The sequence below is a fragment of the Stegodyphus dumicola genome, chromosome 5 (assembly GCF_044657685.1).
Source record: "Stegodyphus dumicola isolate Sdum_Otavi_A_Nest chromosome 5, ASM4465768v1".
NCBI lineage: Eukaryota > Metazoa > Arthropoda > Arachnida > Araneae > Eresidae > Stegodyphus > Stegodyphus dumicola.
In genome coordinates this window covers 72,219,978-72,235,030 of record NC_140772.1, presented here as the reverse complement: position 1 = coordinate 72,235,030, position 15,053 = coordinate 72,219,978, and the positions used below count along the sequence as shown (strand labels likewise).

Sequence of the window (15,053 nt, the reverse complement as noted above, 5' to 3'; positions counted from 1 at the left end):
TCTTACAGCCGGGCGTCCCATCCACACATCGCTAGAGACTGCATTCAGAGGACGGGTAATGCATATACGCATTTTAAGCTGGAACATTTTTTTGAAGGCCACTAGATGGCATTCTATGTCCATTATGTTTGAAATGAACACAGTTTTAGGTTCCTGACCTTGAGTTTGATATATTCCGTCTCACTTTGGTATTTTACTCATCAACTGTTGCGAGGGTGGTGGTGGTGGGGGAAGCGAAAGCGTAAACAGAGGTGGGCTCTTTAAATTGCCGCGTGGTAATATAAATATTCGCATGCCTGATTTATATTCTATTTTTTCTTCTACTATATGCGGTCTTTTAGGGTTACTAGACAGCCCAGTCAATTTCGCGTTGACTTCAGATATATTCCCGTTGTTTTCTCTTTTTATTTCGTTAAGTCTCATCTCTAATCTATTATGGCGCGAAGACGTTATTTATCAGAGGAAGAATACCCTCGTATGGTTAATGAGCCATTTACTAACGCAGATGAGAGTGATGATTCTTTTTTTAAAGATTTAAAAGTGTTTCTTTTTCTAAGAGTTAAAAAGTGATACTTCTCCATGCTTCGAGATTTACCACAGTCTTCATTTTAAATTTTGTTACTTTTTACTGTAAATAGTCTTTATTGTGTTGTTTTATTAATTTTAGACTGCATTATGGAATTTATCAATTAAAACTTTGAAATAATTTGAATAGCGCTTCCGAAAATTATTTTACAAGATAAGGAAATTTTTGAGTATATTTTCATGTAAAATAAAGAAAAACGTTATTAAGTGCTAATTTTAACATATATAAGAGTTAAAGTAATAATCTAAAATGATACCAAAAATTACAAGGCTAGAAGTGAAACTTTTTTTTTTTTTTTTTTTTTTTTTAGAAAATTAGGCTTAGCGATGCAAAACCTCTGTCCTGTACAATGACGGTCTTCGATTCCCTTCTGTCCCGCACGAGCATCTTAAACAAAGGTGTGCCGTCGCGAAAAGGTTAATTGCTAATATATAAAACAAAGGGTGGGGAAGGGACTATAAAAAAAAAACAATTTCTAGATTAACTAAATTTCGCTGTTAAAGAACCATTAAACTTTTAAATTTTCTTACACCTTAAAAAAAATCTAGAAGTAACATAAAAAAGTTACTTCTAAATTGTGAACCAATATAAATTATAAAAAAAAAATTATATTGGTTCATAATACTAAAAGGTAAGGAAAAGAATTCACAATATACACAGTGTATAAATTATACTCCAATTTTTGTTCAACAAAAAATATTCTCATTTAAGAAACTTTCTCCAGATAACTTACTGTAAAGTTACAGTAGTTTAACTGCATATATACCATGGAGGTAGCAAGTAAGAGGAGAGGGCCTAACTGGTTTTCCCCAAGCACTGCTTTCAAGCAATGGTGATCTCCTTGTGGAGACCAAAACATTCAGTGACTTACCATTAAGATCAATGGGTTTTGACATGATTGGATGTAAACATGTTGCAATTATGTCGTAAACATACGTATAAATATATATTTTTCTTTTCCTACAATATTTCACAGTTTTACGTATCTGAAAAAGCATACATTTTTAAACAACATTGCATTCTGAGTGGAATTAAATGCTATACTTTTTCCGGAATAGTTTAATTTGAATAAAATATTTCCACCAGTTTTCGTTAATTACATTAGAAAAAAAATTTAATGTAATTTGATTTTATTTGGTTATAAGGAATACAAAAATTAAGATCAAAGTTTATTGTATTATTAATATTAAAATTGCACATTATTTCTTTTCTGTTTACAGAACTTCTTCTTAAAATACTTTCTCAAATATGACATGATTTTTTTTTAGCTTCTGAAGTATCTTTTAAATAGAAAATTTTAGTCAATTTATAATTAATGCTCTATTGGGTTCATTTCAAATTAGAGCACCTTTCATTTTAATAGCGAAATACATTACCGTAATTTCCGGAAGAAAGGCCGCATCAGCGTAAACCCCGCATTTGAGAAAAATGGCGGGAAAAAAATTTAAATTACACAGAAACGCCGCATCAGCGTAAACGCCGCAATAGATTAAATTGCACGTGACATCGTCGTGGGCCGTGTAGATGCAAAAACTCAACCTACGTCCTGATATATGACATACCAGTTAAGAAAAATGCATGAAATAAAACAATAACTCAAAAATAAATTAAAGGTAAGAAATGTATAGCTTCTGTGCCGTTTAGAGACATTTTCAAAAAATTTTCGCTCCCTAATTAAAAACTATTCAACAAGTACTTGTACCCAAACTGACGGGATCTGTATTTGGCAAAATGCCAAGAAAAATCCATTCATGCTGAAGGGAAAATACGTCAGAGTTGGTTATTGCGAGGCAGGTGGAGCCGTGTCCGCCTTTGAAAAAAATTGCAGAAAAGGCAGGGGTGGGGAGAGGATGGGTCCTGGAAGATTCTTCGAATGGCAGAGGAGAGAGACTATTCAAACTGATGAGAATGTTGATTTGAAAGGGAGACGAATGTTATTGTTCTGAGATCTCGTTTAGGGTAAATAAGGCATGTAGGTCCGTTCAAGGTAAAGAATGTAAACAAAATAACGTTCGCAAAAAGCAACTGAGTGGTCTTTTGTGTGGGAACAGCACCCAGTCTATGCACAATGACAAGGCCATCCAAACTACATACAATGACCATCATAGGAAATATTTTTTTTTTAGTGCACCTAAACACCACATGGGTAGAAACGCCGCACCCGCTGAAAATTAAAGTTTTAAACACGTAAATGCCGCGGCATTTCTACCGGAAATTACCGTAAATATTGGTGCTGATTTCTATGTACTTAACTTTCTACTAATTTCTGAAAGGGAATAAAAAAAAAAAAGATTTTTTTTAAAAATATTATTTAAACCTTTATAACTGAATTATTATAAAATGTAAGGAAATAATTCTTTTAATGCTTATCAAACTTTTTTCACCTTAATACTCTTCTTTACTACTTCCTTAAGTACAGTCAAAAGTCGTTAATCCGGACTCGTCGGGACTTCGGCGATTCCGGATTATTGATTTTTCCGGATTATAGATCATCAGTTTAAATCTCGTAAGATGGCATGCAGAAATTCTAAAATTAAAAATATGAAACCGTAATTTATGAAATAAAGAAAAATTATGATCTAAAGGGTATCAAAATTTACAAAAAAAAAAGCTTAATATTTATTTGTTTACTTTATTAAACATTTCTTTCAATGTAAGTTGTTTAAGTTGCTTCATTTTATGTGATAATACTTTCTCTTTAATTCTATAAACAGACATAATTTCTTGTTCAGTTACAAAGTTCCGCTGTTCAAAACCCGTTAATTGTTCTGCCGAGAATACCGACTAACTTGTCAATCGAAATTTTTTTTGTTTTCACTAACCTCTCTGTCACATTCATCATGTCTTTATCCATTTTTTGCAGCAATTCCACTTTTTGTTTGATGGACATCGAAACATACTTTCGTTTTGTAGATCCTTTGGGAGGTCCAGCATCGGAAATTCTATTTGACATAATCGAAAGTTCAAGTTTACTTTTATAAAATTGCTCTTACAGGCTGAAAAAAGTAATAAGCCGGATCCAGTTCGAAGATTAAAGAACAACACAATCATCAACATTAACTGAAATAGACAATTGTAGCTTATACCGCCCGTTATACATTAAACGTGCATGCGAAAACGTATTCTGCGCTTGCGCACACGCATATGCGCAGTCGTAAAGGTCTTCCGCACACGCATAAACGCCTATGCGCATGTTTGAACGCGGTGCATGCGCAGAAAGTTTTTAGCTTTGAGATCCGGATTATAGATCATTCTGGATTATGGGTGTCTGAATTAACGACTTTTGACTGTACGCATCTCAAAGAATTTGCTTTACAATGCATTTCAAGAGATTGCTTTTCGATACGCACAATTCTTGGTGAAATAATTTTATAAATGTATTTGTCAAAATAATTTCAATTTATGTTTATAATTAAATGTTAAGGTTATTAGAGTACAAAGTCCAAGATCCAGATATCTGGAGTCATCTCAAATACAGATCCCAAAACCATCAATGATTTTTTTAAGTCAAAAGGGTCTTTGTCCTGAAGGCTATTGTTTTCGTTTTGTGATTTTGCGTCGGAACTCTATAAACAGCGTATCATTTTTCAAATCGTTACCACCAAATACTACCGCCCTGTATTATATTTGAAGAAATTAAATAATGAAGAATCTGCATAAATGTATGTATGTTTCTCGCATTATGATAAAACAACGGTACCTAGAGCCATCCAATTTTGAATGATGTAATCCTACTGTGAATATAGGCATCTGATAGCGTAATCTTAAACTCGATATGGGCATCTGGAAGCCCAAATTTGGAATTTGTTTTATTATCGATTTCATATTTTGTAAAACTTTAACAAATTTTGATTAACAAACTCAACAATTTCAAAGTGAGCAATGGCAACACTTACGGAAGGGGAGGGCATTTTTATCTCCAGTGCGCGGAATGGTGTATCGGAAACTCTAACGATATGCTCATTTTTAAATTATTTTGCATCACTTCTATTGAACTGAATTTTATGGTTTAAGTGCAAAGAACATGATATTTAATAAATAAAGGTAACATATAAAATGTTAAAAAAAAAGTCCCTTTAGATGTCATTTAAAATCTGAAACCTTTCAGATTTTTTTGGGGGGTGGTGGTATGCTGTATGCATGCAAAATTGATTCCCTCCCCCCCCCCCACAGTAAAACATGTGGAGAGTCCCGATTCTTAATTTCACTTCAGGACTAAATAAAATCCTTAGTGTTAAATAGTACGTTGATTTTACACCTGCTAATATTTTATATCCCTGATGCCAACCTGACGAATCATTATTTATTATATTTTGGTTTCATCACTGCAAGTTTATCAACACATGACAACTTGAGTGAGGACTCGGAATCGATGCCTAAACATCTTTTTATATTAGTAATTGAATAACAAAGAGTATGGTAATATTTTGTATTGACATTACGTTTGGCGATGACAGATTTTAGTTAAATGTGCTAAGAAACGTTGATGAGAGAAAAATTCAACCAAAATTTCTTTTCATATGCTAAAAACAAATTTCGTTAATGAAACTCATAGGCCAACAGATTACATTTAGTGCTATTTTAACTAAGAATAACTGATATGTTATTCACCATAAACCCAGAATCAGAGCTTGTATAGCACACTGGGCGACAGAATTTAGGAAAGACAAAATTTTTGGAATTTAGATAAGCATCAAGCAACAAAACTAAGGTATGACAAAATTTTTAGAGTTTAGGGAAAGCATTAGGATCCAAAATTTAGAACTTAGAGAGGTGCTTGCTAGCAGAATTTGAGACCCGCAGTAACTGTATCAGTAAGATATCTAGTGCCAGCCCTCGATAAACCTTAAGTAGTGACAATTTATTTATTCAGGACTCATAAGCTCATGTGAAAGAAATAGATGCAAGTATAATAAATAACTAAACTAATACAATTCAGGCTCAGTGCACGATAGAAGCAAGACAAAATTTAGCGGAACAACTTGCCATTCATCGCCAATGTCATGATATGTACGCGAATAATTCCTGTTTCTTAACTTTCTGATTTGATCCATTTGTGGGCTGTTATTTTTACAGCAATTTTATGAAAATTAAAGTTTGAACTTCCGATTATGTCGAAATGAATTTCTAATTCTGGAGCTGCAACAGGATCTACAAAACGAAAACATGCAATTGTCCATTACACAAAAAGTGGAATTGCTGCAAAAAATGGATAAATGTATCTCAGTCTCAAAATTACATGAGAAGTATGGCATTGGTCAACGATATACGACATATGAAAACAGAAAAAGGAATGTTTTGTGGATTCCAACATCCCACTTGCAATGAATAACAGAAAAATTATTCGTTATGCTAAAAGTGACAATCATGACAAAGTGATGACTGAATGGATCAGACCGTGTTACAGTGACGGCATACATTGACAGGTCCTATACTAATGGCTCAAGCCAAAATATTTCATGAAGAAATGTATTTAAAAGGTAAGTGCATACATTCAGCAGGCTGGTTAATCAAATATAAAAATCACCATGGTATAAGGCAATTAAAAAAGCTTCAGATAATACTGAAGCTGCTGAAATATTTAAAAATGAATTCATTGAACTCGTTAACAGTGAAAAGTTATCTCCAGAACAAATTTACAATGCTGATGAAACAGGTCTTTTCTGGCAATTTGTACTGCGGATACTTTGGCAACATCTACAGAAAAGACTACAACTGGTGTCAAAGATGTTAGAAATAAAACTTCTTTTTGCCAAAGCAATGCAATAATCTTGCACTCTATGTTTGTCAATTCATATGTAGCTCTTTTTAGTTTTGCCGAATGGCAACCGTCTACTTACTCTCAAAAATAAACATCTAAGGTGCATTTGTGGTTTGTTTTTCTTTCTACCATATTTCAAAATATATATCTGCCATCTAAGTCATTCCTATCAAAAGATTCCAAAGCAAGACTAACAATTTTACCATGTGAAAATACTGCAGGAACGTACAGGTGTACATGTTTCATAATCAGAAAGAATAAATGTGCTCGAGCATTTAAAGAAGTGAATATTTTCTCCGTTATATATCGTGCAAATAAAACAGCATGGATGACACAAGAGTTAATGAATGATTGGTTTGAAAATAATTCTATACCCGAGTCTCAGCAACATTTTAATTCGGTTGGTTTACCTGATGACGCGAAAATTGCCCTGATTACAGACAACTGTTCGGCTCATACTTCACTTAAAGTTTTAGTGAAAGATAATGTATCTGTATTATTCTTTCCTCTAAATTGTATGTCCATTATTCAGCCTATGGATATTGGAATAATGTGCATGCTGAAATGCAAATATAAAGTTACATTTTTAAAATCCATGTTAAATTTCTTGAATATTGGCAAGACTATTCAAGAATTTTTTAAATATTTTAGTATAAAATCGGTTGTGTGGAGCATCTCAAGATTGTAGAAGGATTTGTCTCCAGATATTTTTAAAAAGGCTTGGCATAATTTATGGCAACTACAATGGTGAGGTTGATGTTGAAGATGATAGCCACGGATTTGTAGGTTTTCGAATATCTCAAACCAAAGATGAAATTTTCCAATAAATGGATTTTGTAAAGAAATGTGGAGAAGCGGAAATAAATGTAGATGATATAACATGATATAACAGAACTTTTTCATTGCGATGACAATGCCCCAATCATCCGTCAACAGACGACAAAATTTGTAGCATGGTTCTAGATCCAGAAAAAAGCATTACCTATAGTGAAAAAAGTGACAAAGACTTTATTGAAAACAAAAAAACAAAAAAAAAAAAAATTCAATGAAAATTAGTCAGAATTCTCAAAACAGCAATTAGATTTGAACAATGGAACTTTAACTGAACAAGAAATTATACCTGTCTACGGAATTAAAGAGAAAGTATTAGCACAAAAAATGAAGCATCTTAAACAAATTACATTGAAAGAAATGTTTAATAAAGTGAACAAATAAAATGTTAAGCCTTTTTTTTTTTTTTTTTTTTTTTGTAAATTTTGATACCCTTTAGATTATAAATGCTTCATTATTTCATAAATCATGGTTTCATATTTTTAATCTTGTAATTTCTACATGCCATCTTACTAGATTTAAACTGATTATCTAACATCTGGAAAAATCCCAAATCCAGAATCACTTAAGTCCCGATGATTCTGGATCACGGTCTTTGTACTGCATGTATTTAGATAATATTTATAATAATTATAAATTTAGATATATTTAATAACTAAATTTCTTTACAGAAACATTCACAGGAGTTTATAAATGAATAAATGCTTCATTTCCAAATACATTTAAAAATAATTTAATAAATATTTACGTATTTCGTTAAAGGCATACATGCTTTTTGCAAGCATGTGCATAAATACCTATATACACAGTACAAAGCCCGTAATCCGGACGTCCATTATCCAGAATGATCTATAATTCGGACCTCAAAGGTGTCAAAAGGTGTTTTTTTGTGTGTGTGCTTTACGCATGAGCGTAAAGAATGTGCGCATTGAAAGAAATGTTTAATAAAGTAAACAAATAAATATTAAGCTTTTTTTGTTAAATTTGATACCCTTTAGATCATAATTGCTCTTAATTTAATAAATTATGGTTTCATATTTTTAATTGTATAATTTCTGCATGCCATCTTACCAGATTTAAACTGATGATCTATAATTCGGAAAAACCCCTAATCCGGTCCTGACATTCACTATATTTTTCAAGTAAAGTAATTTACAAAAGAATATATTTTATTTAAAACATTTTAATGTTCGGAACATGAAATAAAAGTAGCGAATACTCTATCAAGGGTATCAAAAGACGTATACAAGTTTAAAGATACCATAAGGTATTTTTCTTTCTTTACACATAACATTTTTTCTAAAATCTATACTTTTGTAGCTTAGAATTTTATAAAACAAATTCATAATCAAAATCACTGTTGCATGTTATCGAAAAATAATCAAGATGTGACTTTTGCGTAAATGTCACTATACAAATTGCTATTATCCACCCAACAATGAATGTTTCTTTTGTGAAGAAGTTCGAATGAATGGAACTGTAGTGTGTGGAAATACTATTAAAATGCTGTCAAGGAAGCTTTGGATATAAACAAAAAAATACCCCATCTAGAGAGCAAAGCCTGGGAGCATTGCTTCAGTCGTAGTGCAAAGTTGGCTCTTCCTTTTATTCCTACCTCCATGATATATACTTGAGAAAGATACAAACCTTTATGTTTCCAGGGGGATCTTCAAATGTTAAAAGCATATACCTATCTCCTCTACTTGCAGAATCTCTTTGCCTTATCTACAAAATCAAAATAACACAATGAAACACACAGATGAAACAAATAACAATACAAAATTACATTTTGTCATAAAAATCTGCAGAAAAAGAAACCTAATATATATATATATGTAATAATTAAATTCCATAGTCAAGAACACACTTAAAATTCTAACTGTATGTTCTTTTCATTTTTTTAATGGCGACGGTCTCTTATGTGAAAGTACGTGGAATTAAATCCACAGCCCCGTAGTCAAGTTGTTTTTCCCACTTTTTCTACACGTACAGTTATAGAATGTTCTGGAGATATTTAAAGCGAACTGGAATGGCTGATGTCATTTCTTGGAAGCTCCGTCTTTTCAGAGGCTATAAAAGGACTCACAAAAGAATATCGGGGTCTTTTCTTTAATGTAATGATACAGTAAACTTCATACAAAAAGTTATTAGTAATTCTTTTCAATTTACTCCGGAGATCAGATTTTTGTAATTGCTATTTCTCCTGAATAATAATAAATGGATCCTGTTTTTTAAACTTATCGTCTGATAATATAAGCTACGACTACATTTATGATTCTTCACCAATCTATTTATTCCGGACAAAAGCTGGTACATCACATATATATTTGCTGATACAGGTATGCCTAACTAGAAATTTTATGAACACATTTTAAATAAAGTTGTTAAGTCTGCAGGTTTCTCAATAGATTAAAATGAAAACAGGGCATGCTTTATTTTCTAGTCTAGTTTAAAAAACACCTAAAGACTTATTAGAGATTGACAAAGATGTACAAATGATTATTAGAGATGCACATAATATTTTAAATCTGCATACAACATGTGGATATTTTTTAGACATAGTTTTAAATAATTAACATTACTTTCTGCTATGGAATAATTTTTTTAAACAGCTGAGCAGTTTTTAAGTTTATCAAAAGTTTGTACATATTATACTTTAATTAAATTTTTTCAGTCTACGTAATGTTCATTAATTTATGGATTGAAGTCGCTAAGAAGAAACTGAAGTATTCAAACATTTCTAATTTAAAATAAAATTCTTCATTTTATATTTCATACTTCCATTCATTGAATTTGATATAATTACAAGCAATGATTAATATAATTACATATGCAACAGCTCTTAATGTGTACATCAACAGAAATTATATGCAATTAAACAAATTTTATTCTTTTATCACTGCGAATATTGCTAATATTTCAAATAATAAACAGTTGACTCTCAATATAACACAAAGAATCATTTTTTTCTTACAAAGGAAATTTTATGTTCCTGAAATTAGCTCAAAATTTATAAAATTGTGGCTGTATTTTCATAACAGAATTGTAGCAAAATATTGTTAGATGAAGCTTATTTTCAGTTTGATCAACAGCTTTTACATTTTGCTGCCATATTGCATGTACACATAAAATATTATTAGAAAAGATTTTTCCCTCAAAATGAAAATGAAAGGTACTCTTCTGTTATCAGGACTACATTCAGAAAGGTGTGATGGATGGATGTATTCATGTATATATGTAGGTACATATGTATTTGGCTTACTATTTTAAAATATATATTTACCAAGTTTGCCTACAGAAACTTTTAATTATTAGATTAAATATAATTCTGGCAGCACTACACATACATCCTATAACATATACTTGTATTAATAAAACTTATACATCCCGAAATTTACAAATTTGTAAAATACTTTGTGTATAATAATAATCATATTACTAGTAAGATAGACATTGTGAGTAATGATTAAAGAGTGCCAGCCAAAGAAAAGGAGTACACAAAAAAAACTTGCAATTAAAACAAATAAGCGTATCAAACAAACAAAAACAAAAGTAGATCGCTCATTCAACGACAAATGAAATTTTGAATGAATTATCAGTGTGCAGGGACTGTATCCGTTCAGAAGCAGCAACAAACCAATACCAGAGACTATATATATATATGCCTATATATAAAGATGTGCCCAATTTCTTGATACGATAACAATCTGAATGATCGTGCATAGGATATTAATGAACAAACAATTTAAAATTCGTGGCACAGCAATCAGAAAATAAAAAGTGAAAAAAAAAAAATCACTGGCCCATTCACTTTTGTTTAAAGTTAAGTTATAAAAAAGCGGGGCAGATGCAAAAATTAACCCCATTTTCTTAATTTCTTATAAACTAGTCACAGTATTTTGACCACTTCCGGAAATATACAACAAACCTTAATAAATCTTTCAACAGCATCCTTTGCAACATCTAAGAGAGTAGGTCTAGCACCTAAATAAGTTCGCTGGTTCATAGAAGCGCTTGTGTCGATAAGAAACAAAATGATAGTCATTTTGTATTAACAAATCGTTTGGCAACTAATTCATTAACAAAAAACAGTAATATATTAGGTCTAATACATTTGAAAACTTCTCTATGTGTCAACATCGAAACTCATTACTCGTAGGAAATCTTCACGAGTGGAAGTGGAAAGGTTCAAGATTTTTTGGGTTGTAGGAAGAGTTGCCGACAACTTTCTCGCCAAGTTATTTGGCGTCAGCTTTCCGTTGGGAATCTGGCAGACATCTGGCGGGAGTGTTCTATGCTACGTAACTCCAGCTACGATCCGACAGCTATAATTGGCAATTTATCATTTTACTGGTTCGTTTGCCAAGAAAACAAATTAAGATTTTTTGACGATAGACGTGAACTAAAATAGCTGTAGTAATTGTAAGGTTTATAATACTTGTTGCGTAATTTTATTGGTGTTTTACATTGTACATGTCGAAAGCTTGTGATAGTAGTCATGTTTAAAAAAACTTTCACTTTATGAGTATTATTTTGTAAATGGATAATTCATAAGATAGGAACTTATAGCTAAAATGCTATCATAGCTTGCGAAAATAATGATGTGTGATGTAAGGATGTGCTATGTGCATGTCTATTTTTTTTTTTTTTTTTTTTTTTTTTTTAATGTTCAGGAGAGAAATGCAGCAAAAACTAAATTTATACGAATAAATATGTATTACAAATACAGTTACGGTACTAGACAGAATTTTTATTTTCGTTTATTTCTGTGTTCTTTTAGAATCTTTCGTAATGAAGTAAGAAAGGTTGGCATGTAGAATATAAAAAACGTAAAACTATCAGAAATAAATATTTTTTACATTAATGAGGGTGTAGAACTATATTATATATAGAAAAACAAGTAGGTAGTGTCATACGGTTCAAGTAATGTATTTGTTGAATCATAAAATTTAGTCAGTTTCGAAAAGTAAATAATAAAATAATGATTAATTTAAATAAGTTTTCCATAAAATGTTATGATATTTAGTTTTAAAATAAATCATTAAAAGTTCAGATTTGATAAGCATCAAGAGATATTTTAAAATATTTTACAAAATTGTTTATGTTTCCAACTATCATATGACTCACTGCCTTATAACCATAAATCCTTTCATTCAAGTGTTAGGCTATCATAACACCTATCATTTTACATTTTATTTAATGTAATATAAAAAATATGGGAATCCTCTTTTATAAATTTACGTAATTTCATAAACATTTATTATTTGCAATAGAAATTTATATGATAATTATAGGATTTTCTGTTTACGAATAAATACAGTGTACATAAATTTAAACTTGCGTGTAATTCATTTTAGTCTTTTTCAATCGTGAGGAAAAATAACAGTGAGAAGTTTGTAAAATTAATTTTTAAATTTATCATCCTTAGCACATTAACTTACTTAATCTTGAAACTATAAGAATAACTAATTTCAATCCTGTCAGATTATATAAAAGAGGTAGCTGAGCTTCATCGCAGCAAAGCCACATTTTTAGTAATCATGATTATGTGAGATTCCATTTTATTACAAAATGTACCTGTTTAACTTCTTTAAAATAGTTCTGTATTGGATTGGTGCTAGTCCTTTTACCACCTGGTGCAAACTCTCTGTTACTTTAAAATTCTTTTGCCCATTCCCTTTCTAAATTCTAAACATTTTGCTATCTGGTTCACCCCCTCCTCCCCGATTCTGGTACTGGCCATGATAGTGAAAGTGGAAATACAGACCATCTTCATAAGCAGCTTGGCATGACTTGATTTGTAAACTCTGGGTAAATATTTCGTGTACAGCTTGCAAATTATGTTTCTTTCTTAATCTCGAAGGACAGTCACTCCTATCTGTCATAGATTTTACTTTTATATATCAGAGATTCTACAGTTCTTGATGGTTTTGGCATCAGTGGTTTAGCTAGAGGACAGGGCAATCTGCTCTGAGCAGAAAAATTTGGGGATAGCATATTGCATGTGAAACATATTATAGGGTTAGTTATATGGAACTTTGGAGCATAGAAAGTAATTGAGATTTATTAGATTATAAAAAATGTTTGTATCTAAGGGACGGGATATCTTTTTTGTAAACTAACTATAACTATAGATTTCTTTGATGTGCATTTTGCTTTTTAACATCTGCTCGATGAGTCTGTTATTCAGTGAAATTATTACCAGTGTTCAGATAAAATAATTGAAGAGATAGATAATATTCAAATTTTATTATTGTATTGTTGCAAAGTAAATGTGACTGCAAGATGTTACTCTACAATAGAAAAGAAATTGAACCTAAAACTCCATTAGAACTGCTTACGTTTATAATATCGCATGGAGATGTTTTTATAAACCTGGAGTCGCACTTCAAATACTCCTTACTATTTCAGCATCAATTGCCAGCTGTGAATGTTCGTTCAGCAAATTAAAATTAATTTTGACATATGTCCAACCAACGCTGGGACAAGATTGCCAAAGTGACATAGCATTTTTAAGTGTGAAAAGAGAAAAATTTGAAATGATCAACTTGATCAATGTTGAAGTAATTGATAAATTTGCTTCATCAAAGGCAAGAAATATGCATTCATAGTAATTAAATGTATTAATGTATTATCTTATTATTATTAAATATATCTAGACATAATTATACAGTCAAAAGTCTTTAATCCGGATTCGTCGGGACTTCGACGATTCCGGATTATCGGTTTTTCCGGATTATAGATCATCAGTTTAAATCTGGTATGATGGCATGCAGAAATTATAAAATTAAAAATATGAAACTGTAAGTTATGAAATAAAGAGCAAATATGATCTAAAGGGCATCAAAATTTACAAAAAAAAGCTAAATATTTATTTGTTTATTTTATTAAACATTTCTTTCAACACGCGCAAAAATAAAGCATACATTACGCATAGTCGAAATTAGAAAATTGCAACCAGAAAACGATTTGATGTGTATTCGTGATATTTATAATGATGAGGAATTTGATTTAAATCATATCAAAGACGGAGTACATCGAGATGAAATACTACATTTAGTAAGGAATTATAAGCCGAATAAAATAAAAACATCTGCCCTGAAAATAAGGATAGTGCTGACAGATCAACTTCCATTTCATAGCATTTTTTTTAAAAAAGTAAGGTTGAAATGCAGCTTAGCCCACTGCTTGGCGATTGTTTTTCAATGAGCAATAAACGCGCCAATATAGCTAACCCGGTCTTTTGAAGCTATGTTGTTATTCTGTTGCCACTAGATGTTATCGCCTTGTGTCATTTTAAAATTATTTTGTGATATTGCTGTTAAACTGAATTTTTATGGTTTAAGTGTAAAGAACATTATATTGGATAAAGAAAGGTAACACACAAAACGTTAAAAAAATGCCTCTTTGGATGTAATGTAAAATCTGAAAGCTTTGATTTTTTTTTTTTTAAATTTTTACTTGTTAATTTGAGCAGTTAATTCTGTTGCGGTTTGAATGTTCTTATGCGGTGGTTCTTTTTTTAATAGAGTATTTTTCCCCATGTGAGTTTTTGCCTTTTTTCTGCATATATTACGAAATGGAGTATAAAAAGTTAGTAAATTTATTTAAAGATGAGGGGTGATCCAAAAGGATTTCCCCCTGAGATAAACTCAATATACATATATAAAACCACTCAAAAAGATTTTACATTTTTCTTCAAAAGAGTAAGTGAAAAAAATTTTCTTATATGGTTCGTATTAAAGTTGCTTATTGTTAATATTTTGTACTTCTTTTTGGCTCGATCTTAGAAGATTGGAAAATCTGAGGTTGTGCAATTCTCTGATGTTTTTTGAGTGAAAATAGATCGATAGGTACATGGGCAAAGCCAATGCA

General features: G+C 31.0%; 1 protein-coding gene across 2 annotated transcripts in view; it reads right to left on the bottom strand.

Annotated features, from left to right (window-relative positions):
• Positions 1 to 11,384, bottom strand: part of IntS6 (integrator complex subunit 6) — a 70,578-nt gene extending 59,194 nt beyond the window's left edge. The window contains exons 1-2 of one of the 2 annotated variants that reach the window (XM_035374769.2): positions 11,107 to 11,384; positions 8,826 to 8,903 (exon numbers count right to left, since the gene is read on the bottom strand). In XM_035374769.2, coding sequence (XP_035230660.1) covers positions 8,826 to 8,903; positions 11,107 to 11,223 — 195 coding nt within the window. In that variant the 5' untranslated portion in view covers positions 11,224 to 11,384. The remainder of the gene's footprint in view (positions 1 to 8,825; positions 8,904 to 11,106) is intronic. The other variant, XM_035374770.2, reaches the window with a different exon arrangement.
• Between the last annotated feature and the right edge of the window lie 3,669 nt (positions 11,385 to 15,053).